General features: G+C 41.5%; 1 protein-coding gene across 2 annotated transcripts; it reads right to left on the bottom strand.

Annotated features, from left to right (window-relative positions):
* Positions 1 to 8549: 8549 nt before the first annotated feature.
* Positions 8550 to 23524, bottom strand: etnk2 (ethanolamine kinase 2). 2 transcript variants are annotated; one of them, XM_003442753.5, is made up of 9 exons: positions 22935 to 23524; positions 18060 to 18197; positions 17848 to 17969; positions 17241 to 17381; positions 14953 to 15095; positions 13114 to 13197; positions 12861 to 13021; positions 12690 to 12763; positions 8550 to 12398 (listed from the first exon to the last, which is right to left on the bottom strand). In XM_003442753.5, the coding sequence occupies exons 1-9, from the start codon at positions 23079 to 23081 to the stop codon at positions 12326 to 12328; spliced, it is 1083 nt and encodes a 360-aa protein (XP_003442801.1). In that variant the 5' UTR covers positions 23082 to 23524; the 3' UTR covers positions 8550 to 12325. The 2 variants fall into 2 exon arrangements, with proteins under 2 accessions (XP_003442801.1, XP_025763296.1); XM_025907511.1 differs by lacking the exon at positions 22935 to 23524 and adding an exon at positions 21671 to 21796.
* Positions 23525 to 23740: the final 216 nt, after the last annotated feature.

Here is a 23740-nt window from a genome sequence, read left to right on the forward strand (position 1 = left end):
TTTTAGACAGAGACTCACAACCAATCAGGTCCCCACCGGTAGACTCTTCCTCAGCCAATTATAATCTGGAAAAGCCCACCTTATGATTGTTCTCCCAAGAATTTTGTCAGTGCTGTTAGTTCACTCTCTTCCAGGCCTGCTTCAGAACAGAAATGAGAAAAAGAGAGCTGATTATTAGCTCATCAAAGTATAAAACAAAATCACCTAACAGGTTTTCTCTAAGTGCACTGTTACAAAACCAATGGGCCCCCTTAGACATGTTCATGTTTATTAAAACTCCCTCTATTAAAATAAAAACAACAACCTCAAAAATCTTAAACAATCTTAAATGTCACCCATTCAACGCACTGAAAACCTCGTCAAAGCTGCACCGTTTTACACACAACCATGTCCCCTTAGACACTTCACCATACTTAGATTCAGCCTAAAATATAAACACGTTATAACAATGTGTCAACACTAAATTATAAATTTCTTGTCCAAATCTGCACCTCTGAACTGTCTACTTTGCTTCCTTTCCTCAAGGCCTCAATCACACACTCAGGAAGCTCCTCTGTCACCGCTCACTCCAGCTAATTTGCATACTGAGTCACATCTCAACAAGTTAACTTGACAAGAGAAATACATGTTTAAACCTTATCAAATTATTGAATTATTTTCATTTTCCTTCTATACTAATCACTTGCTTTGATCAATCAGTACAAGAGCACTTCTAAGTCACTCTTATAAAAACTACTTTAATCACTTGTCTTTTGTTTTTTCCATAACTCACTCCCCTGTCATATAACCCCTTTGAGTCAACTTCAACTTCAAGCTTTAAGTCTATTTTATTAAACATTCACACCATTCTATCACTCATACAAGTAGCAAGCTAATCTTCATTGCGTATGCTCGTGTTCTTAGCCAGGTTTAATCAATGTCTATGCATTAATCTTCATGAGCTTGTCTTTGTAAGGTTAATGCATTCTCTGTTTGTGTGTGTTATTTTTGCATATGTTGCTTCGCAGTATTTCAGACTCCTTCACAATTTTCCACCTAAACAGTCAGTTTTTCTCCTTCCCCTGGATTACTAGCCCAAACTTTGATTTCCCACCTTAAATAACAGCACTCCTGGTCTTCAGCCAGGTGTTAGGGCTTGCTTTTCCGGTTCATGGACACATCATGCTGTGAACAATTCAACCAGAAACTTGCCTTACCATATCCATTGATGTTAACCTATAATTTCCTTCCGACCGCTGGATGTGGAAAATTGATCCAGGTCTGCTTTGTGCCTGAAAATAACAAAACTAAGACATTTTCATTATTATCATGAGTGCTTAAACGACCCACTTCCCTCTCTGTCTCTGTCCTGAGTGTAAGCTGCTTTCTGTGTTGTATGTCCTGTTATCATGTTAATCAAGTGTAAGCTGCATCTTCATTGCATCTCCCGTTATAAGCAGGTTTAATTCATGCATCTTTTCCACTGAGTTCTGGATTCAACCTATCTCACTTCTGATCCTTTCTAAAAAAATAATTTCACAAGTAACAATTTGTGTATGTGTGTCTTCTATTTGTGTTCACCTCTTTAATCGTGATATGGTGGACATCCCCAAACAATCATGAGTTCCGGCTTCAATTTCAACCCAATTATACCCTGTATTCTCGCAGTCAAACTTGTCCTGCTTCACCTCTCACTGGTCCTTTTTCCTTCACAGTGTCCTGTGTGGCCTTCAAATCTCCAGCAAACACAGTCTGTTTCTTCTCTGTTTTTACTTCTCCATTCATCTTTTCAGTCTTCTCTTCCAAGCATGGCAAATATTAAAATCAATGTCCAGTGCTTTCCCACAGTTCTTTATCCCACTGTTCAACTGTCCAGCCTGTAATTCACTCATACATGTTGCATCACTTGCTTTTCTTACATGCTTCTGCTGGTCTCGTCAGTCGTCATCAGTGTTATGATTCAGTGGCACGGTCGTTTGCCTGGTGTATTCAAGTCCACGATGTTCTATCGGTCTTCATCAGGAGATTAACTGTCCTTTTAGGTTCTTCTCAGGATGGGGACAAAGTGAGAGGTCAAGCTATAGAATTTCGAGCCAAAGACGGGCCTGTCTTCCTCCCAATACTGTTAATCTATAGTTTTTCCGCTGTACTCAAGTTCCCATGTTGAGAGAAGTCCACCTGTATTGACACACTAAAGCATACAATTAATATCATTTTCATTTCTTTTCTTAAAAGCTCCATTTGCTTCATGTCCCTAGAGTTTAACTCGTCTCTCTCTCTTCCCTGGGTGCACACTTGTCACAGTGAGTTCCCCTTTATGGGCATGTAGTTCCTGTTCACTATTTCCTGTTTCTGCAGACTAATCGAACTCTTTCGTTTTGTGTTTATAGTCTACAAACCCTCTTTAATTCTACTAAACCTTGATCTAAAAACAATACACCTTCATTTCACACATACACTTTTTAAATCTACTAAATTCTTTGCATTTGTCAGCAATCACATCACCGTCTTCAACGTGCTCCATTTCAATCCTGCAAGACGCAGAAATGAATGTCTCCTTCACCTAACATAAAACTAAATTACCATATCAACATACAATTACTGAATTTCAAACTGAAATACACTGTCTGTTATAATAAACTCAAAGAGTAAGTGGGTGTACCAAGTGTATATACTAATGTGTTTTTGAACTGAAAGAAAAAAAAAAAACTCAACCTCTCATAACATCACTCATTCATTTCTTGAATTAAAAGCACTTTCAAACTTTAAAACATCCTACTTTGCATCACAAAAGAAATATATCTCACACCTTTATTTATCATTTAAAACCTTCTAAATCACTCTAGATCCTCTGACCAAAACGCTGGTCTAAAGTATGAACAGTTTCTTTATTCTATTTCCAAACTCAGTCACAGATCATATGTTCACTATAATCACTCAAAACTTTATTTATACTATTTTAGTGAGCAAAACCAGCATCTTACCTACAGGCATTTAGCAATATTTGCAAACAACAGTTATAAAGCTCAATAATACTCTAAACCGAAACCAATCTCTCTGCACGTCACAGCTCCTCATTTACATTCACACACACACAGTCTCACAGTCTAAAAATAGCTCCAGCACTGCCTCAGACTCCTTTCACACAGAGATCTCTTATTTTATATTACAAAGACGTCTTATATTACAACTGCACAGATTTTAGGCCTGACATTTTAACACCTAAATAATTTCGACAAATTTAAGTTAACGGTCCAACCGATAAAGTCCAACTTTTTTGTAATCAATTAAGCAGTATCTGTCCAACAGTTTCTGCCCCGATTTCTAAGATCCCTAACTCAATTTAAAAGTGTCCAACACCCAAGGTCCAACCTTTGCTGCCCAAAAAAGCGCAAACCACCGTTCCAAACGGTAAAGTGGTCCAACCACTAGCTATTCTGGAGTGCCCCAAGCTCCACAGTGACCAACTGACTATCCCTCGTAGAGGACAACGGCGCGCGTCCGAACCGTTGGCAAGCGTTACCTCTGGACAATGCGCTTCTTAGAACTTCCAAAGTTCCGTTCTACCAAACTTTAAGTAATTTTTGAAGACACCCCATAAAATCACACAAGCAATTATATTGATGTCCAAGCCCGGCTTTATATTCAATTGAGACTTTACTGTCACAAACACTTCACCAATTACCTATTACACTAAATTCACTCAGCAGTCCAACTGCATTAAATTCTCTTAGCAGTCCAGCTGCTTTCTCTTTACTCGGTACTGTCACTTTCAACGTTTCATTATCATTACTTCAACTTCAATTCTCATGAGAACTTCACCAAAATCAAAACAGACATTTACCAGTAATTTCAGTGAGTAGACTTAAATTTCCAATGTCCAATTTGGCACAATTTGGAATAATTCAACAGGTAGTGCCTTACCTTTGAATAAGCCGGCTTATGTCCACTCACTTCGACCACTGACTCGTGTCTGCCCGGTCGAGCGCCTCGGACCCTCTCGGTCTCAATCTCCAACTCTCTCCCCCCTCAACCACCGGCCAATGCACCAAATGTTAAGGGTCCGAAATTGAGGACGAGAGTAAAACAATGATGGTCCAGAAGAGCTTGGTCAAACAATTGATTTTAATGAATACACGCAGCGTGGGGAGATGTACACTGGAAAACATCAGTTGTAAATCCCCGCCCAAAAATACACTTCAGATTGCTTTTATAACATCAGGGTATTATAACGCCCCCTCTTGCGTTTACAAGCACATAATTTGCATCTTAAGAACATTGTTTGCCTCTTTTACAGACAATGATCAATTCTAAGAGATAAATGCAGACACAGGAGTTCCCCTTTCTGGCATCCTTTTCCAAATATGGTGATGAGGTCCCCATGGACTTGTCCTCCTTCCGTCACCTGTTGTCAAGTAAACTCTAGTGCCACATGTTGCTGAATACATTCAGGCCTTTGCTCCACTATTATTTTTACTGTAACCATATAATCAGCATATAAGCTTTTAAGATTATAGATTTAACTCAACGATTTAAAGTGGTTCTAACTGCACCTGTAATAAACATGTTAATATGTGATTATGATAACCCCTGTAATACAAATTATAACATAATGCCAACAACTTCAATAAATGCTTTGATGAAATGATAATTAATGCAATGATAAAGATGATGGTTATGAACAGTAACCGTAAAATAATTCCTGTAATTCTACACTGGCTATCATATTTTAGTAGACTCCTGCTTGCTCCAGTCTGTGTGTAGCTGGACATACACACACAGAAACAGACTGGCATGGTTTTTTTGTTTGTTTGTTTTTATTATCTTTAAGAGGACATTTACTGAATTAATACAAATTCCCAACCTGGTACCCCTTTAACCAGCTCCATCATATTCTGATGGATTCCAATATAACCACGTGAAAGTCAACATAAATGCCCATTTATAGACAATTATGACAGTTGAAGCCAATATATATCATTCAAACCGCATCAGCCTACAATTGAGTCTGCGGTGTGTTCGGTAGTGACTGCTCCTTTAGTGTGCCAGTGTCGCCATCTGCTGGACAGGGCCAGCGTGGCTGCCAGCTAAATACAGTTGCAGCTTGTTATCAACTGCAGTTGCTGAGAACACAAGAAAACCCCTTTTGGGCTCTCACATTGTTTCTTCTGATTTTCTTGTTCCTGTGTCTGTCTCTTTCTTGCCAGTGTCAATGCTCACTCATGAGTTCCAGCCTCAATGTTCAGTCAGCCTGCATGCCTGACATTCATCCAGACACCAACAGCTATGAAATCACTGTCTACTGTTCAGTATGTTGGAAAACAGCATCACTATTCCTGCAAGATCCTTCAGACGTCTCAAGTCTTCAATTCAATTCAGTTCAGTTCAGTTCAGTTTTATTTATACAGGACCAAATCCCTACATCAGTTGCTTCAAGGCGCTTTATATTTTCAAAAAAGATTTTCTTTTCACAAATGGAAATCAGATTATTATTTTCCTTTCTTTAAAAAACAAACAAAAAAAACCAAACAGTTAAATTGTTACTTAAAAAGTATAAGTTTTATATAAAAGCCGATCTGGGGGTATTTCTTTGTATACAAGTAAATTTGCAGGCTTAAACTGTAACTTTTCCTCTTTTAGTGGAAGTGGGCCAAAATTCCTTCATAACGACTCCAGAGACTGAGACAAAAAAAACCCCATTTACATCGAGTTGTTGCTGCTTTGACAAGCTGTTGAATCGTGGGAGCATATTAGAATTTATTTATTTATTTATTTTACACACTTTGTTTCTGCATTTCTGCTTTAGTTTTGCTAAATAAATAAAGACAGGGCATAATATATAGAGAGTTGCTGTTGTTCACCTCAGAATGTTTTTACCGACTTTTATGACCTGGTACAGACTAGATAATTTTTATTATGTCCTGATGATAAGCAAAACCTTTTAGGTGGTACATGGTGTGCACTCTTTTTACTCTGGCTGTAAGCACGACTGTTGTTACTGTTACTGTTGTTAAGCACGACTAGACTAAGCATCTTATATCACTTTCTATTTATAAACAATCTTTTCGGTTAAATTAGGCCTGTGTGTCATTATACTCAGTGGCGGTCCTAGCCTGTTTGGCGCCCTGGGCGAACACCCCCATTATCCAATGATACATCTGCTTACCTATATCTTTTGCTCGTTTCTCCTTGTAGGAGCCATAATTAAATGTATTGAATTTTAATGATCACTGGGTTTTCATTTGTTTGGTTGCTATGGTGATGTGTAACGGGAGTCACGTGGGTGGTAGCGGTGACATTAAGAGGGCGTTGTCAGTCTGTCATTCACTGGTTTGATTTTGACAGAGCAGGGTTGGGTAGCCGTAGTTTTTGTTGACCGCAGCACAACGAGTTTCCCCTTGTTGCATTAGAGCCTGTGATGTTTTAAGAGTTTGAATCGCGAGCCGATCACATTGCTCTGTAAACTTTTCAAGCACTTTAATAAACAAGGAAGCAATTCCACCTCTCGCATTATTGCGTAAAGTTGACAGCGCGTCAGGCAAATAGGCAGGCTCAGTCCCCGGCCTCTAGTGACTGTGGAAGTCGCTACACGCCTCCTCTTCTTTTCTCTTTTTTTTTAAACTTTAAAAACGGGTTGTGTGTGAGACTTTAAATCAACAAAATATAAAATATACATTTTAAATTGTTATTGATCCCTTTACCCCGAGTCCTAAAGTGTATATTTATTTTTTTACTCTTAAATATTTATTGTTCGTTTACTTGCACTGCTGTAACTGGAGCCTCGTCGTCTCGTCTCTCTATATACTGGACTGTATGTAGCGGAGAAGACAACGTTTACTTTGACTTCAGCAGCGAGCAGGCGCACCGAGGGCTCTCGCGCTCACTTTTCGCGTATAGAATTTTGAAAAAACATCGGTGCAAATTATAAGTTTGTATCATAATGTCTGGTGTTTTCGTATTTGTTCGTTTGTTTTTATTTTGTTTTATTTTGCGAGTTGGTAATTTTTGCTGCTCCAGCAAGCCAGAGAATCCCCCGCCGCCCCGCCCTCTCCTCCCTGTGCCGCAAGCAGCAGGCGCACCTCGCAAACGGAGGGCGCCCTTACTCCCAGCAAATGGGCGATAGAAAACCGATCGGTGCCTATGACATTCCCAGTATGCGCTGGCATGATGTCGGGGCAGCATGAGTACGAGCAATTTTTTTTTTTTTGCCGATGCCCATGATGTCGCCCCTATCTAAAACCGCTACTGATTATACTATACTATTCAAAGTGTATCTATGTTCTTCATTTCGGCCTGGACGAGCGGATGAAACTTTGCATGAACATCGCGTAGAGCAGCGGTCCCAAACCTTTTTTTGCGCCACGGACCGGTTTATGTCTGACAATAATTTCACCGACCGGCCTTTAAGGTGTCGCGGTAAAATACAACAAAATAAAACCAGTACCGGTACTGGTTTTATTTTAAACGCGGCCGGTACCAAAAAAAAACAAACAGAAGATTTATTCATAACACACGGAAAAAGACCCAGGGGAACCGAGTTAACGGTAAAAACCGATAAAACCATACATTTCACACCCGAGCCGCCGTGGCCCGGGGGTTGGGGACCGCTGATCTGAAGGACACGTTAAGTTTGGAGATCTGTATACAGATCTGTATACAGCGATTAACTCTGCAGAAAGTTAGTGACCTCTGGACTTTTACACCTCAGCATCTGGTGACCCCGCTCTGTGATTTCACATGGCCTACTACTTTTTGGCTGAGTTGCTTTCATCCCCAGTCGCTTCCACTTTGTTTACAACAGTTGTCTGTGGAATATTTAGTAACGAGGACATTTCACAATTGGAATCGTTGCACGGGTGGTATCCTATCACGGTACCACGCTGGAATTCATCGAGCTTCTGAGAGCGACCCGTTCTTTCACATGTTTGTTGAAGCAGTCCGAATGCCGAGCTGCTTGATTTTATCCTGCGGCTACAGAAATGAGTGGAACGCCTGAATTCAGTGGTTTGGATGGCTGAGTGAATACTTTTGGCAGTTCCTCAGAGAATGGCACAGTCTGAATTTGGAGTTAAATTGCTGGGATGTCCAATTCTGGGAAGATTGTGGTTTTTCTTTGGCACAAAAACTGCCCACAGTTAAGGTTTTACTAAGGTAACCACAGCAGGCTACTTCTTGGCCTCTTCATTCCCACAGAAGCAGTAAGGTTTTTCTTAAATCACTAATAACACAGTGTTACATGTCATGTATTATTCATCCAAAGTTGTTTACACTTATTTTTCAGACCCGCTAAGGACCATAAGATTTTTAATATGTCCTGATACATAAAACCTTAGGAGGATGCATTTTTTTTCTCATGTGGGTAAAACAAAAAAGGTGTGAAAGGCTCCACTCCTAGGGAAGTTAGGGATCATTAACATAGTCTGTGTGTTTTGGCAGGATGTCCCCCAGCACAAGTTTTGTAGTTCCTTCCTCCCATCAGGGCCAAATTCACAGGGTCAGCTGAGGCAACCGACAAATCAACAAGTCACATGCTAGTACATAACAGGACAAATCAAAAGCCAAACAAGGTCTTTTAATACCATTTCATTCTTTTTAATGGAAATATTTACTAACAACAGTTAAATAATCTTGCCACTCCTACAGAGGTGTGAAGGATCACTGTACAGTAAGCTTTTCACAGTATTTCTTACAATATTTACATCCCCCATCATCATCTCCTTTAGCAGTGGATGAGTACATTTACAAAGTCACATCTGCAAACCAAGCACTGCGGCCTTTTACACAGCGCTCTACCTTTCAAGTCAAAGCACTTACACAAAGTATATGTCAGCATACAAAGAAAAAAAAGTCAGTTTTCTGTACAGTATTTTGTATAATTAAGTTAGTACATTCACACACACAAAAATAGTTAATCTCAAATTAAATGCAATGCAAACTGAAGCTAACCGTTTTGGTATGACTGGACTGCAACAAACTAAGAAAGTGTGGAATGCAACGTTAGAATCAATAATAAACAAACTGATTTTAAAACAACCGTATAAAGTGACGACACGACGACAGTGAACCGTTTCAATGGCCAGCATGGAACAGCAAATTCAGACAGCTGGTCTCAGCAGTCGACACAAAAACACATGAAATGGATGCATTTGTCTGGAATTGGGGATCAGAGTCAAGCTCATTTTCTGTTTGCCGTCACCTTACCCAGCGCCCAGTCTAAAGAGAAAAAGTTGTTGCAGCATTGTGAATACGGATGCAATATTGTGTCAATATCGTGGATCAAATATCAGGAACAGCAGGTTTCCTGGCTTCTCTTTCTTGTCACGTTCGTTTTAACACTGGTTGGATGGATTTATCACAGTTGAGATAATGTGTTGACAGCTCAGTTAATGGTGTCTTATCTCACATTAGCCATCTCTGTCTCCACTCCCTGTTTGAGGAAGTGTACTCACAGACTGAGAGCAGTGAAAGACTTGTGCAAATAAATAAAGTCAAACATTTTTTTATTTGGTCTATTTGTCCAGGCTAGTTGTTTTTTTTAATTTGTTCTATTTGGCCACATGAAATCTGAACACTGCATCTTTAATGGATGATACTGAAGCAGTGGGTAAGGTGACCAAAGATCCAAACAGCTGCTAAATAAATGCAAAGATTTGTTGGAATGTGTCTTCAGTTCATCTCCCACACATTCAGCTTCATCTTCTGTTAGCGTATAAGATACAATGTTACAGGAACCTAAAATGCCTTCCCTTCAAAAAGCAGTCCGCAGACTGTACCAGTGTCCTCTGAAGGGAATGGAGATATTCACTCGGTGTTCATGGAGTGCGAATGCCCTCTTTATCCTGGCTGACGTCCTACCTGGGTATTAGAATTGTGTGTTCAGGCAGCAAATTCACCAATGTGGCCTTTGCAAATGCACCAAGCTGATTACTTCACTGTTAGTGGCATAAAATAACTCTTTTGATAACATTTAAATAATAAAATTCACTAAGTGAAGTAAAAGACTCCTGAATATGTGCCAGTGTATGCATCAATAACTTTTAAACCCAGTGAGTTTTGTACTGTATTAAAATCAGTTCTTATTCACACTGAGGAGAAGAGAATTATTTTACTTAAAGTTAAGAACGATTAAAGACTTCAGATATTAACAGCAACCCTCAGAAAATCGCTCTCGGGTTAACTGTTCTGAATGAAAGCCATTAACATGCTTTAGTCCCTCTCTCCTGCAGCTTAGCTGGTGAATTATTAAGCCTTCCAGTTACACGACACCAGCAGTGGAGGACAAAGGTCAGAGCTCCCTCTTTGGTGCCAAGGAGGAGTAACACCCCATGACTTCTTTAGAAAGCTGCCAGTTCTGCTCTGCTTTTAGCCAAGTTTGGCCAACGGTGATGGAAACGAGAGGTTCAACCCCACCAGCTCTACCCTCGAGTTTTGCACTGGGATGCCCTGCAGTGATTGGGATGCCCAGCGGGGAGGTTGCAAAAAGACATCCAACTGCTTAGAAGCCTCTGGAAAAACTTAGTTTGTGAACTCTGTAAACATATCATTGATGACTTTATTGTCTGAATAGTTATTCATTATTCAATAATTACTAGTTATTATTGAGTCAGAAGTTAACTACAGTACTGTATGATTTTGTATATGACTGACAAATCTGTGAGCCACATCTCAGAAAGAACTTGAGACTTCAAAATGAGACTCTGCTCACCAATGGCTGACATCACAGTGCATTACATCACATTACATCCATCTTTTTTTATACAGTCTATGTTTCAAATTACACTCAATCTGTCTGAACCGGTCTTTTGAAAAAGGTGGCAGCCTTGAACAGATACGTTTCTGCTTAGTTACGTGTTCAGTCAAAAGTTAAGCAGAAAATTTTTTAATAAATAACAAACAGACTAGCTAGATTTCAAAGAAGCCTGCTTTCTAAGCTGTAAGTACTTTTGTGCGTTAATGATTTCTCCGTCTTTCAGAGTCAGATCTTTTTCCCAGGAAAATAGTAGCTGATCTCGTGACAGACACACACCCCCAGCTAACCCACTCCAGAATCTTTTTGAAAGCTCCACTTGATTTGACCCCAGATAAAAACTTATGCAATATGTAATTATGTAAGAAGTTTTGACTCTAAATCTGAGATGAATAGAGTGGATTACAGCATGGGCCTGAGACTGGGCTATGATTTCAGGACGGTTTGAAAAACAGATGCATAAACCTCTGCAGAGTAAAGGGAGAAGCAACCAAAGACCAAAACTGGGAACTGGTGGGCGATCAAAGATAAAAGGGTATAAAGGGAGAGGAGGACATGGCACAAGGAGGGTGACAGAGGTGGTGACTTTCCAAAATGTCTGGAAACCTTAAATGGAAAATTTAACAGAGCGATGCGCTGTAACCATAAAAGTCAAAAAGGTGGAAATAATGCTTGAGGACAGGAACACACACAGAGGTCTCGTCTTTGTAGCCATCCCCTCCACCTCCTTCAGTACCACTTTCCAAAGAGTTGTTAACCTGAGATGTTAAATACAAATAAATAAATGCACATTTAGCTTTAACAGTGAGTCAACCTAAAGCTTTCCATTTGCTGTTCCACATATGTGGCGTTTGGCATAAAACACCAACTGACACGCAGACAAGTCTTACAACTCTAGCAGCATAAGCAGCAGCAGCGCTGTGAATTACTGGAAGATGTGGTGAAAGAAGCTGAAAGTGCTTCAACAGGAAAAACAGAGGGCACAGGAAAGGACACCCCGAGGAAAGCTCAGTGCAGAAAGCTACGGGCACTTGATGATGGAAAAAAAACATGAGAAAAGGTCACAATGTGTTAAAATATGTAGAGACAGAGGAAGGAACACACACGAGACACACACACACATACAATGTGACTAACACCAGACTGCACCTGTAGTCAGTTTTAGAAAACAAACCATCATCCTGACACTCCTCTACCCTCTCCTTCCTCTTGTGACATCATTACCAGCGTTGTGGAACATTTTGGTGTCCGATCCCAAACACAGACCTCTCTACGCCTGGTTCAGCTGCTCTAAGAGGAAAAGCGTGACGGTTTTTCAACATATATTAGAAACGCAGATGAATGCACTTGCACACATACACACGTGGAAGTTTTGTCGTTCTCGGGCTACAGCGGTGACATACGTGGAGCTAAAGTTTGGAGGAATCAAAGAGTAATTGCGCTTGTTGCAGGAAAAGGATGCCAGGCTGACCGAGGAGTGGTCCATCACAGCTGGCTCACAGAAGCGTCCTCATGGGAGAGGAAGTCCCAGCATTTAACCTTCAAACACACCTCCTTCTGGGCTCCTCTCCTCGTCCTTCTGGCTTCCTTCGCCTCCTCTCACTCTGGGATCTGCATGGCCATCACTGCAGGTTTAGTCTTGAAGTACTGGTTGAAACGTAGCACGGCGTACCTGCAGACAGAGAGACAGAAAGGACTGATTTTTGACTTTGTCGCTTGCACAGAGATGTCTCTTCTCTAAGATTTCTTCTTGGAATGTTACATATTGTGTTCTGTAGATAAGATAAAAAAGTTTGTGGACACAATTTTTGGCAGATTGGTGAACCTTTGCCACATTCCCAAACACATTCAACCATGACTTGCATAACTCATCTGCATGGATGTGGTGGTGTGTGCATCTCTGTGTATGTGTGCGCATACAGTCATGATGCTTAGTGCTAACACTTCACACACGCACACTTACCCCAGGAAGTCAAAATCGATGGAGGAGTATTTGGCTTGGATGAGAGCCCAGAAACCCCAAAAGAAGTGAGAAGCCTTGAGAAAAAATAAATGAGATATCAGATGTGTACCATGAAACAGCAGGGTTGAGCTTGCAAGAGATACTCTGTGCATCTGTTAACATCTGTCTCACCAGAGCAAACTTGTTGACCTGAACGTAGAGCGTCTCTAGCTCTCGCTGGCTGACCTCCTCTGTGTTCTTGGTGAAGAGTTTGTAAGCCTGCAGATACACCTTAAGCCACTCCATTTGCATCTCCCGACTAGGATAGAGTCCATAGTCCGGCTCAGTCATGCCTGAACAAACACATGGACATGCAGTTGAAGGATAAGCTGTGCGCCATGAACGCATAGCTAACTCGCGTAAATCACACTGTGCTTTTGCTGACCTGCAAATTCATTGAAGTGGTTGCCGATGTCAAAGGCCTGGTAGTTGTAGCTGGAGTACTCATAGTCGATGAAGCGCACATGACCTTAAGGAGACCAGAGAACGCGTAACACGTACAGTACATTATTATGCACGTGGTCATTTACAGCAAAGCTGAAGGGAAGCAATATGGCGCACTCTTCAGGTACTGCCGCCAAATGCAGTGCACAGTCACATGACAGACAAAGTCAGAGACAGTTAAAAAGCCTGCTAGTTCTGCTGCCTCTTCACTCAAGTGCTACTGACTGAACCTGAAGAGTCTCTTTACATGGAACTACTGTGCGCTTCAGTTAATGTTCCTTTGTTGGGGCAGGGATTGTTTTTGATGGTCAGCTTGAGACAGCAGGAAGAAGAGGGATTATGTAGTCACATAATCCCTCTTCTTCCTGCTGTCTCAAGCTGACCAGCACCTCCAGTGCGACTATTAGACGCACTGGAGGGACTTGTTGGTCAAACTGTACACCAGTCATCTACACCTGGATGACCGGAACAAGAGCCAGTGAACAACGCCTGTGCAACATTCATGGCAATTTACATGAATGCACTGAAAAACTGCAAATCTTTGATCTTTGTCTATAGTAACAACAGTCTGTCGTTACTATAGACAAGGAGCAGATATACTAAGACCAGATAGACAGACTTAGCTGGGCAAATTAGCATGAATCTACAAAAACTGAATAATGCTTGTGGCTCCACAGGTGATTTAGTAACAATACGCCCATGTATGACAGTAAATGCTACCAACAATAACTTACTAACAACATATGCACAGCTTGTTGCATATAGTCTAAGCAAAGGTTTTTTTAATTTCTCAAACTGATGGGGACGGAGCAGGGAGTAGTCCTTTATATGAATCCTGAGTTGAGTCCGTAGATAAAGTCTGTTTTATTACAAACAGTTGCACTATATAAACCCAAAATATATATCAGCAGACCCGACCAAGCAGCATTTTGGAGGATCCCGATGAATGCAATGTTAATGAAACCACTGCAACTTGTGCACAAGCATAAATATACACATCACACTCATTTATTTTTTTCTGTTTTGCTTCTTGTTTCACGCCGCATGTGTTTCTTGATCCTACAATAGAGAACTTTTTGAATTGTAGTACAATTGTAGTACAGATGAACCCTAGTTATTGTGAATGCTAACATTACAGCTGAATTAATTTGCTAACAGGCAAATGCTTTTTCTCCCAGAAACCAAATTAACATATATAATATTTGTTTATGGGTGTTTCTTGTTAATTTGTAGAGCACACAAATCCTTTTCCGGTCATTGATGGTTATCAGCATGCTGCACTGTGCATCATGGCTAATGCTAACGTAGTCAGCTATTGTGGGATTCATGCTAATTTGTCCAGCTGTTTGCGTTAGCCAAGCTGTGGTACAAAATACTAGAATTCTTAGTATTTTGTACCACAGCTTGGCGAACGCATGTGACAACTATCTGTCTGTTTTGAAGCTCCTCAAAGCCCAAGGCTATTTCTATAAATGTTAGCGCAGACTGCCTAAAGAATAAAAGGGAACAACTGTAAAAGTTATACTAAAAGGCAAATATTATGCAAATAAAGCATTACCTTAGTAACTCCCAACCTTTGCATGTTAACACCAAAAGATGGTTTTGTGCTGGTGCAGGCAGTTAGTAAAACATGCCTCACTTTTAGTGATCCAGCTGTCAATGATCCACTGGAGTGGGGGCAGTGTGGGGAGTGAAGTTAGCAGTGCTGCTGATCATTCTGGATGTAAAATAGAATCACAGCCGTGAGACGAGAAGCTCAGATTAAGGCTCAGACACTTACCCTCTTTGCTGTTGTGGATGATGTTCTTGCAGAGCAGGTCGTTGTGACAGAGCACCACAGGTGAGCCCAGTGTAGAAAGATGCTCCTTCATCCAAACCATCTCCTGCTCCAGCACCACCTTGCTGGGAACTTCCTGCTGTATTCTGGACAGGGAAGGAAATGGAGAGAAGGTCAGTGTAGTCGTGCATATTGTTATGTTGTGACAACCATTCAGAAAAGCTGCACACACAACACTGTGTCCACCTGTTAAGTAAGTATGACAGGAGTACTTTCACCGGCTGTTTTTCACCAAAATAAAATGCCTTTCATTGTTTTGGTATCATTGCCAAGTGGGAACATATGTGAAATGAAAACAACTGAGGGCGACATGCACAGGCAGCACACGAGCTCAGTGGGGCTCTGGCCTGCTGACTCCTGGGAACACAGTTGCAGAGAAACAAGTTCTCAGTGGACCCTCCTGGTGCTGGAGTCACTGTTATTACGGCTACATTACACCTCATTTATTGAGTTTTCAGACCCGACTACCAAGATCTGATCTGCGATTTATTCCACACTGTACTTGAAATCAACATTCATGCATATCCTGCACCAATATTTATATAAATCTTTGCTCTTTTCATCTGTGTGCACATGACACAAACCTACTGAGGATTCACGCATCATAAAGGGTTCAGCCCAGCTAAGATTGTGTAGTCTGATCTAATCGGACGAGCAGCAGATTTGGCTTGATGGTAGTCCAAAGGTGGTCTTACTGGATAGCAGAGAAAGAGCTAAGGTAGTCTCACTCAAGCAAAAGCTAAGAGTGCTGAGTAGAAACCCCTTTGTTAAATGTAATGGGCTTATGTGGATTACTCCAGTATCAGCCTGAAGACAGTCTGAGCTCAGAGAAAACCAGTGTGCACACAGGACACACCCTCTCCTCTCAGATTTCCATCTAGCTAGCTCTCTCTCTGAGACTCACGCAAACTTAACTCATCCAACATGTCATCCACAGAGGAAATGTTACTGAAATGATTCTGATTTAGACTAAATGCTACAAATAACACTGGCCTATTAAAATGAAGCGCAATGTGAGGACTTCTCAGACAGCAGTGTGCAACAAGTGTCTGCTGTCCAGGACCAGGGCACTCTAGCTGTCTGTGTTACCAGGGACGGGATAAAGTGATCTGATAGGCCGAGCTAAGCAAACATCTGCTGGCCCACTGAATGCCAAACACTCCCTAATCCAGTCTGCTATTATTGTTACAGTTATATAAGCCACATGCTGGACGTAATCTAACAGGGAAGAGAACAAAGATATTAGCTGGGACTGGGCAGCTGGCCAGGTTATAAAATGGTATACTTTATCTGCTCCACATGTCTCTGCCATGCTATCCTCCTGATTATATAGAGATGAATTTACATTTTCATTAAACACACTTCTAGGTAACGGTGGGAAATTACATCTCTATTACATCTCATCTTTTGGCTGACAAATATCTTGGTGTTTTCTATGCTGCAAGTTATGTGTTCAGTTTTATGCTAAAGCTACAAGTCAACGATATTTCATTAATATAAAACACAAAGATAAGATTTAAAAGTTTACTGTCTCCATGCTGTTTTGACATATTTCAGTAGAAATATAAAGCTTGCTCCATTGTTGTAATGAGCTAATTAGCATATCAATAACATTATTGTGTCATAGGTTAATTCTGCCCAGTGTCTGACCTTAGCACATGTTTACTTCTCTCTGCAGACTTGTTATTTGGGTTATATTCCATATGCAGTCAAATCATGTGACTTTGCAGTATGTGTGCTTGCAATGGAACTAACTCTCTTCTACTGAGACTAGCTAAGGTGTATTGCTTATTTAGTCCTACATGCTTTTTAAACAAAACTGGAAAAAAAAAAAGAGAACTTGAGTCGGTGCCGAGTATTTCAGCTGCATGACAGTCTTAATTGCTAACGCATTCTCTAATGGACAGTGCTGTGCCAACAGGAACATTTGTTAGCCTTCAAACCCTGGAAATAATGTTAAAGTTTATATTTGGACATCAATACATGAACCGCACAGGATACAGTCGTACGTGTTTTGCAGTTATCTCTGTCATTTTTTATGCAAACAAAGCCCAACTACCCCACTGCTTCATCAGAGAGAACTTGCAGAATATTTCAGGCTCTATGCAAACAGCTTGTGTCCTCATTTAACAGGAAACTCATGCTGGGCTTTATGGACTATTTGCATGATTATCACGGCGATAATGATAACCTTAACTTTGAGCTATGAAAGCTGAGAAGCAGGAGCTCACCTGATGTTGGAGGCTTGCTCTGTGAATTCTGTGGCTACAAGCGAGAAATATTTCCGCATCTTGATCCAGAGGTTGGGTTTGGGGATGCAGCCATTGTGTGCATGGATGGCGTGGATACGAGCCATTTCCCTGGCTATCAGCCTGAGAGGAGACAGACAGAACAAGGTTACAGTCGTGGCAAGAGTTCAACTACAGACCATTAGTATCTAGTTATAAAAAATTCCCACAGTACAATGGCAGAGTGTCCTACTTCATTTATCTACAAGGACAAATTTTGGTTATAGAGTTCCTGGAGATAGTTGAATTAAAACAAGAAAATACATAATGTTCACTACACAGAGCTGACTTCCACAATGGGAAGACCTTTTCACAGTCAAAACATTGTGTTACCAGATAAAGCATTCCCTCTAAATGTTGCAATTCAGCTCAGAACCTTGTGGAATTGTCCGTTTTCTTCATTATACAGTTCTTTATTTGTGTGTCCTGTGCATTTCTCCATGTGTTTAATCTTTGTTGTTTTAGGCAGAAAACCACTGATGTTAAAATTTTCACCATCTTTGAGTAAACTCAAAAAACCCATTTAAACATTGCCGTGACAACATCACACCTGAGCAGAGTAGGATCTCTGACATCCTGCGTTCCAAGTGCATCTCCCTGCATGAACTCATAGCAGATGCCATTTAGAAAGGTGCAGTAAAGGCGAGGAGCACAACCGTTAGCATGCAGCACCTAGGAGACACACAAAAAGATGAGAATGAGGTAGGAGCAAACAACTGCTTAAATTAATTAATTTAGGACTCGGCAACGCGGCAACACTACCTGAAAGCTCTTAAGCTCATTGTCTCGGTCCACAATCAGCTCTGTTTTGTTTCCATATACTCGGACCAGGACTACGTCATCTGGACTGTCGTCCACGTAGCAGCCCACTAGCTTGTTGGTGGTTCCATCGGTGAAGAGCTGGAAAAAGATGAAACCACATCTCATCTCACACAGAGCCTCTGATTATACAGCGCCATGGTGCTTCAGGTGTGTTTTCCTTAAAGCTATTAGTTACCTCTAAGTCAACATCAACACTGAAGACACCATACAGCTTTGACCTACATGAGATGAATGTGTCAGAACGCCGCAGCAGGGTTCACAGAAGACTTGAGCTAAAGGCTGAAGCGGTTTTTAAGTCATCTTACTAAGATTTTGTTTGAATAATAGTTGTACAAGAACATAAGAACAGGGTTGGTCAGTCTGTGTTAGCAAGAGCAGTGTATGGACAGGGACATGGAGAGGGATATTACAGTAGGGCATAAAACCCTCATCAAAAATGAATGCACACTACAGAGTGTAGTGGTTCAACAGCCCTCTGCAGCGGTCTGCACAGATATAGTCCTCAGATAGAGTCATCCGCCACCATGTTCTCGTCAAGTGGTTGAGTGTTTGTGTGGCATCTACTAAGCCCACTTGTGCCCTTACGCTGATGACGCTGATGACATACTCAACATTTTACTGAGTTACTCCTTTTAGTCTAAGAGGAAACATTTCTATCTTGGTCATAACATCCTGGACGGTACGGTGTAGCAGTAGTTATAACGGTCACGTCACAGCAAGAAGGTCCAGGGTTCAAATCCATTAACTGTGTGGATCTTGCATGTTCTGCTAGTGCCTGCGTGGGTGCTCTCCATGTATTCTGACTTCCTCCCACAGTCCAAAGGTTAACTGGTGATTTTATCCATCTGGCTACAGGATGTTTTTTTAAGCTCAAACTTGTAATGTACACCCGGTATTTGTTTCATATCAGCTCACGTTCACACTGTAAATGAACTGTAAACAAACTGTAAACAAACTTTGGTTGTTTTGGTCCACATATGAGTGCAGTTACTATGTTCACATCTACACAAACAAACTGCACCAGTTGGGAAAACTAACTCAATTTAAACGTACTGAACAGCGTAGGTGTAAAAACACCCTGAGTGTTCCTTCATATCACTGGTTTACATGAAGACTTCCTGCACGTCACCTGACGAGTCTTAAAGAGTGATGCTGTCAACAAGCTGAGTCAAATGCTTTTTCTGAAATGAAGAGTTTTCTAAAGTGAAAAGTCAGCAAAAAGCCTTGTGTGTCTGAAACTTAGCCTTAAAAAAAAATCGGAGTGACAGCGTGGCTCCAGTGGACAGCGGTGGGCCGGTCCGTCCCACTGCAGCGGACACAATAACAACATACACGCTGCCTGCATCTCCCCCCAAGGACCAGACGCTCACTCACGCATATCTGGCATTCCGCACGTGGCTCACCACAAAGATGGGCGACAGGCATCCCTGTTATGACCATTCATACACAAGCATACACGCCTTTGCCAAAACGTGACTGATCCCTTCTGCCCGCCACACAATACGCTGCTAAGACCTACGATCAATACATCGACAGACAGCGATAAGCTTGGACCCAGACAGAGGTAAACATTTTGCCATATACTGCTTGCATGGGACATTGATGGTGGCATCCCCCCACCCCACAACCACCCCACTACCAATAACCGGGTCCCTGTAGGGTGACCTCACTATACAGGCTGGAACAGGTTTCCTTTGATTGACATGAATCTTTTGAGTCTTTATTATGTGAAACTTGTAAGAGGAGACCATTTCTCTGTCGCTGCAGGTGCTCTGCCATTTTCAGGAATTGTGTGGATGTTTGGCAATGGACAATAAAAATCTCCCTGTCCAGGTGGCAGGGCCGGTCAGGTCTTCCCGTCAGCTGTGCAGGTGTATAAATCCACGGTCAGAGTGGTAGTCATTGAGAGAAGTTTTGCCAGTCTGGCCTGGAAAAGTCTAGGTAAACACGGTCACATCCTCAGCCGCAGGTGGCTGTTGTGCGAGGCCCAGGGAGAGGAGTAACCAGGATATAAATACAGGGCTGAAGCAGCTGGGCTTAGACTGTGCCACTGGAGACCTTTAACAGTTCTGTAGTGCTCACTGCTCCAAAAACTTTGACCCAGCTACGACACATCAGTTACTAGATCCTTTTACCTGGAATCAATTATGCATTTTCCTTTCCCTGACGAGTCAAGTCTCTGTGGACTACCTAACACCACCACACTTCTAGGGAAAGCTTTTAAAAAGACTTCTTGGAACCACATCTGCCACCAACTGTTATTATATTACAATGAATAAACGTGCTGATAAGCACCATTGTCTACATACCCAATGGTACAGTATTTCATGACGTTGTTATAGGGGTGGATGTTTAGCTCTTGGCCTGTATTATTAAAGCACATTGTTATTATCATCCCACATCAAAAAATAAGCAAAAGCACAAAACTGAGGTAGGCCAATAACGATGAATTCCATATAAGAGTTTCCTTTAACTTTGTAAATCAACATCAAGGCTTTATTTCCAACCTTTTAATCCCCTGTTTAATGCAAAGTTAATTTGCAAATATTAGATATAGATTTTAATCCCACAGTAGGGAAATTCACTTGTTGCAGCAGGATGAGGGTCAGAAAAAAATGGAATTAGAGATGTATTCAAAAACAATAAAAATAAACAAATAAGGTGCTAAAAAAAGATGAGCCTGCTAAAAATTAAGATCAATACAATTTTTCTCCTGTTGACTCTCAGGCCTGATCGCTCTATCAACACAAAATGATTTCCACTTTTTGAAAATTCATGACAACCATTCAATAAAAGTTCAGATCTAACATAACGAAAGAATAAATCATCCAGTATCTGATAATGGGATGCAGGGGCACCAGGCTAAGCAGGGAGCCCAGATCTTCCTCTCACCAACCAGCGAGCCCTCCAGTTTATCTGGGGACTTATTGAGGTGTTTCCAGGCCAGTCGACAGACAGAATCTCTCCAACGTGTCCTTGGTCTGCCCCGTGCCTCCTCCAGGTAGGACATGCCCAGCTGAAACACCTTTCCCAGGAGGCAATGCCTCAACTGACTCCTTTTGATGTGGAGGAACAGGGGCTCTATTCTGAACCCCTCCCAAATGACTCAATTCCTCTTCCTATGCTAATGGAGAGCTTATCTACAGTTCGGAGAAAGCTCATTTGCAAAGCATGCATCTGCAATCTCATTCTTTCCCCTATAAAAGAACCAACAATGTCCTATCTGCCTGCATCTGAATTTGTATTCTCAGATGGCTGGCATCACCATCAGCCCACATACCATAACAGTAGATGACTTTTGTATGGATAAAAGGATAAAAGTTTTCAAAGGTCGACAGCTACACGTATTTTCGATCTGGATGAGTAAATAACGCCGCCTTGTGAGAGATGGAAAACATGCTTAAAAAAACGACCACATGTAAATCTTACGGTTTGCTGACTTAGACTTTTACAGTGAAGGGTCACTAAAGTTCCAGTAATAATAATTTGTGACATTAATGTTATGACATAACAGTAAAGTATTTTTCCATTGTCAGGTAAATCATTCTTACATTTTAAATGAGCTGCCACTAACAGCCTGGACTGCTGGTGAGAAGCAAAGATTGGTGGGAGTTGACCAGTAAGGCAGGGTTGGCAGAGGTGTGCTCACGTGTTGGTGCCCGATCTACAGCAGCTATAAATAAATGTTGATTAGTGCATCCAGTAGCACAGTAACTATTATGCCAAATTAAACTCAAAGAAGTTCAAATGATTGCTGGAGTACTGTTTTGCCATTCAGGTGGGCGTGTCCCAGTAATCTGACATCACCTGAAAGCTAGAGAGACATGTTGGCTTGCTAATGCCCATCAGTGATAAGATACATATGACTGGGGCTGATGTTTAATCTCTGCTTTTGTAGCTGAGGAAATGTTCAAAGAAGAGATGAAAGACTTTAAAACACTTAAAGAAAATAATGTTTTTTACTTTACTTGTATAAAATGGGAACAACAACAATATTATCCTGAGGCTCAGCCTATTTACTATGTCCTCTGTAGTGGACATAGTAAAACTGGAAGATGTTTTTTCCAACGGTTATTTGTTTACTACAAAAAAAAAAAAAAAAAAAAAAAAAAAAAAAAATCACATTTCTTTAGTACTATTTTTTAAGAAAACATTTAAACGATTTCAAAGAAGAGACTGTATATCTTGGCCTCCAACATGTACACTCCATTGAAGTCCAAAAGCAAGTGTGTCTAATATCATGAAGATTCACACACATGTATTTGGGAAGAAACGAGACAACAATCCGCTGCAGGCTGTAAATGAACACAAAGTGCAGGGACCTGCTGTAACACAGTCTGTCCCTTTGAACTAGTAATTAGCCATCACCGTGTTACTTTATCAAACTGACCATCGCGCCACCATCAGCTGCCCTCTGACACCAAGATGACAGAGCGACTTATACCAGCTTTCACACCGTCTTTAAGTGCCCTACGTGGTGTGCACCTTGGACATACACTACAGATAAGAACCGTGCCAAGTTTTGGGACATCCTACGTTCTGGTGCAAGTTTGCTAATGAATTAGAACGCCTTGATAACTACGGTAACCTATAAGTGTAAATTTTCTCTAAAGCAAAACAAATTTAAACGTCTTCGTTGGTAAAGAAAATAGAAATAGAAATAGTCAACTATATGCGGTGCAATAAACTAAATCCAGCTAGGCGACATGTCAGGTTGCCACGGGCCTCCTACTAGCTTGCCGGTGATGCTGCAAAGCTGTCAATCCTTTCCTAGCCTAGCATAATCAGTACAGCTAGCTTTGCGGCTAACGTTACCTTGGTCTTGACGTCGCTCGAGTCCCACGTCGGTCTCAGCTCTTTAATGAGCTTCATCGCTCCTTCCGTTACGTTGCGCTCGTCCACGAACACCGGGATTTTTCTAATTACCGGCGAGCCCACGGGTACATGTATTTGCGTCTCCATCCTGCAGCAATTTCTCTGAAACGTTAATCTCCAAGCCCTTGGCGGATATTTCTAAAATTGCACCATACAAGTGTCGCTTGGTTTAGAAGTAAGTGTTGGTGTGGTTTTTGTGAGTGACCTAAGACTGGCTCAAGAGATTTATCAGGCTGCAGTAACGTTGAGTTGAAAGCGGTACAGATGAACGATCAAACTGCCGGGTACTGATGCTCGTCGCCGGTTTTCTTAGGAGGAGTCAGCCAACTGTACGGTTTCCTCCTAATTGGCTCCGCCCGCCCGGGATCATCCGATTGTACCACCGGTTGAGACGCACCGCATTCGAGCACGCCCATTACGAGGATGCCCGAGCAGTGCCGGGTTCAGCCGAATGATAGCCGATAAAATGGAAAAATTCGTTTCGAAAGTGAAGCCTGGAATTAGTGATGGGACGCGCTGCGCCGAGGCTTCGGAGTGTCGAGAAATCCAGGAAGGCTTTTATCAAGCGCGTGCCGAGGCTTGCTTCTTTAAGGGCGAGTGACGTCACTAATGACGTCTGAAGCCTCGCTGTTTTAGCAGGTGGTTCGAGTGTTGATAAGATAAGATAAGATCAGATAAGATACCTTTATTAGTCCCACAAGGGGAAATTTCATGTTAAGGCTGCCGACCTATTGCACGCAATGGCG

The sequence above is a fragment of the Oreochromis niloticus genome, linkage group LG5, assembly GCF_001858045.2.
Source record: "Oreochromis niloticus isolate F11D_XX linkage group LG5, O_niloticus_UMD_NMBU, whole genome shotgun sequence".
Lineage (NCBI taxonomy): Eukaryota > Metazoa > Chordata > Actinopteri > Cichliformes > Cichlidae > Oreochromis > Oreochromis niloticus.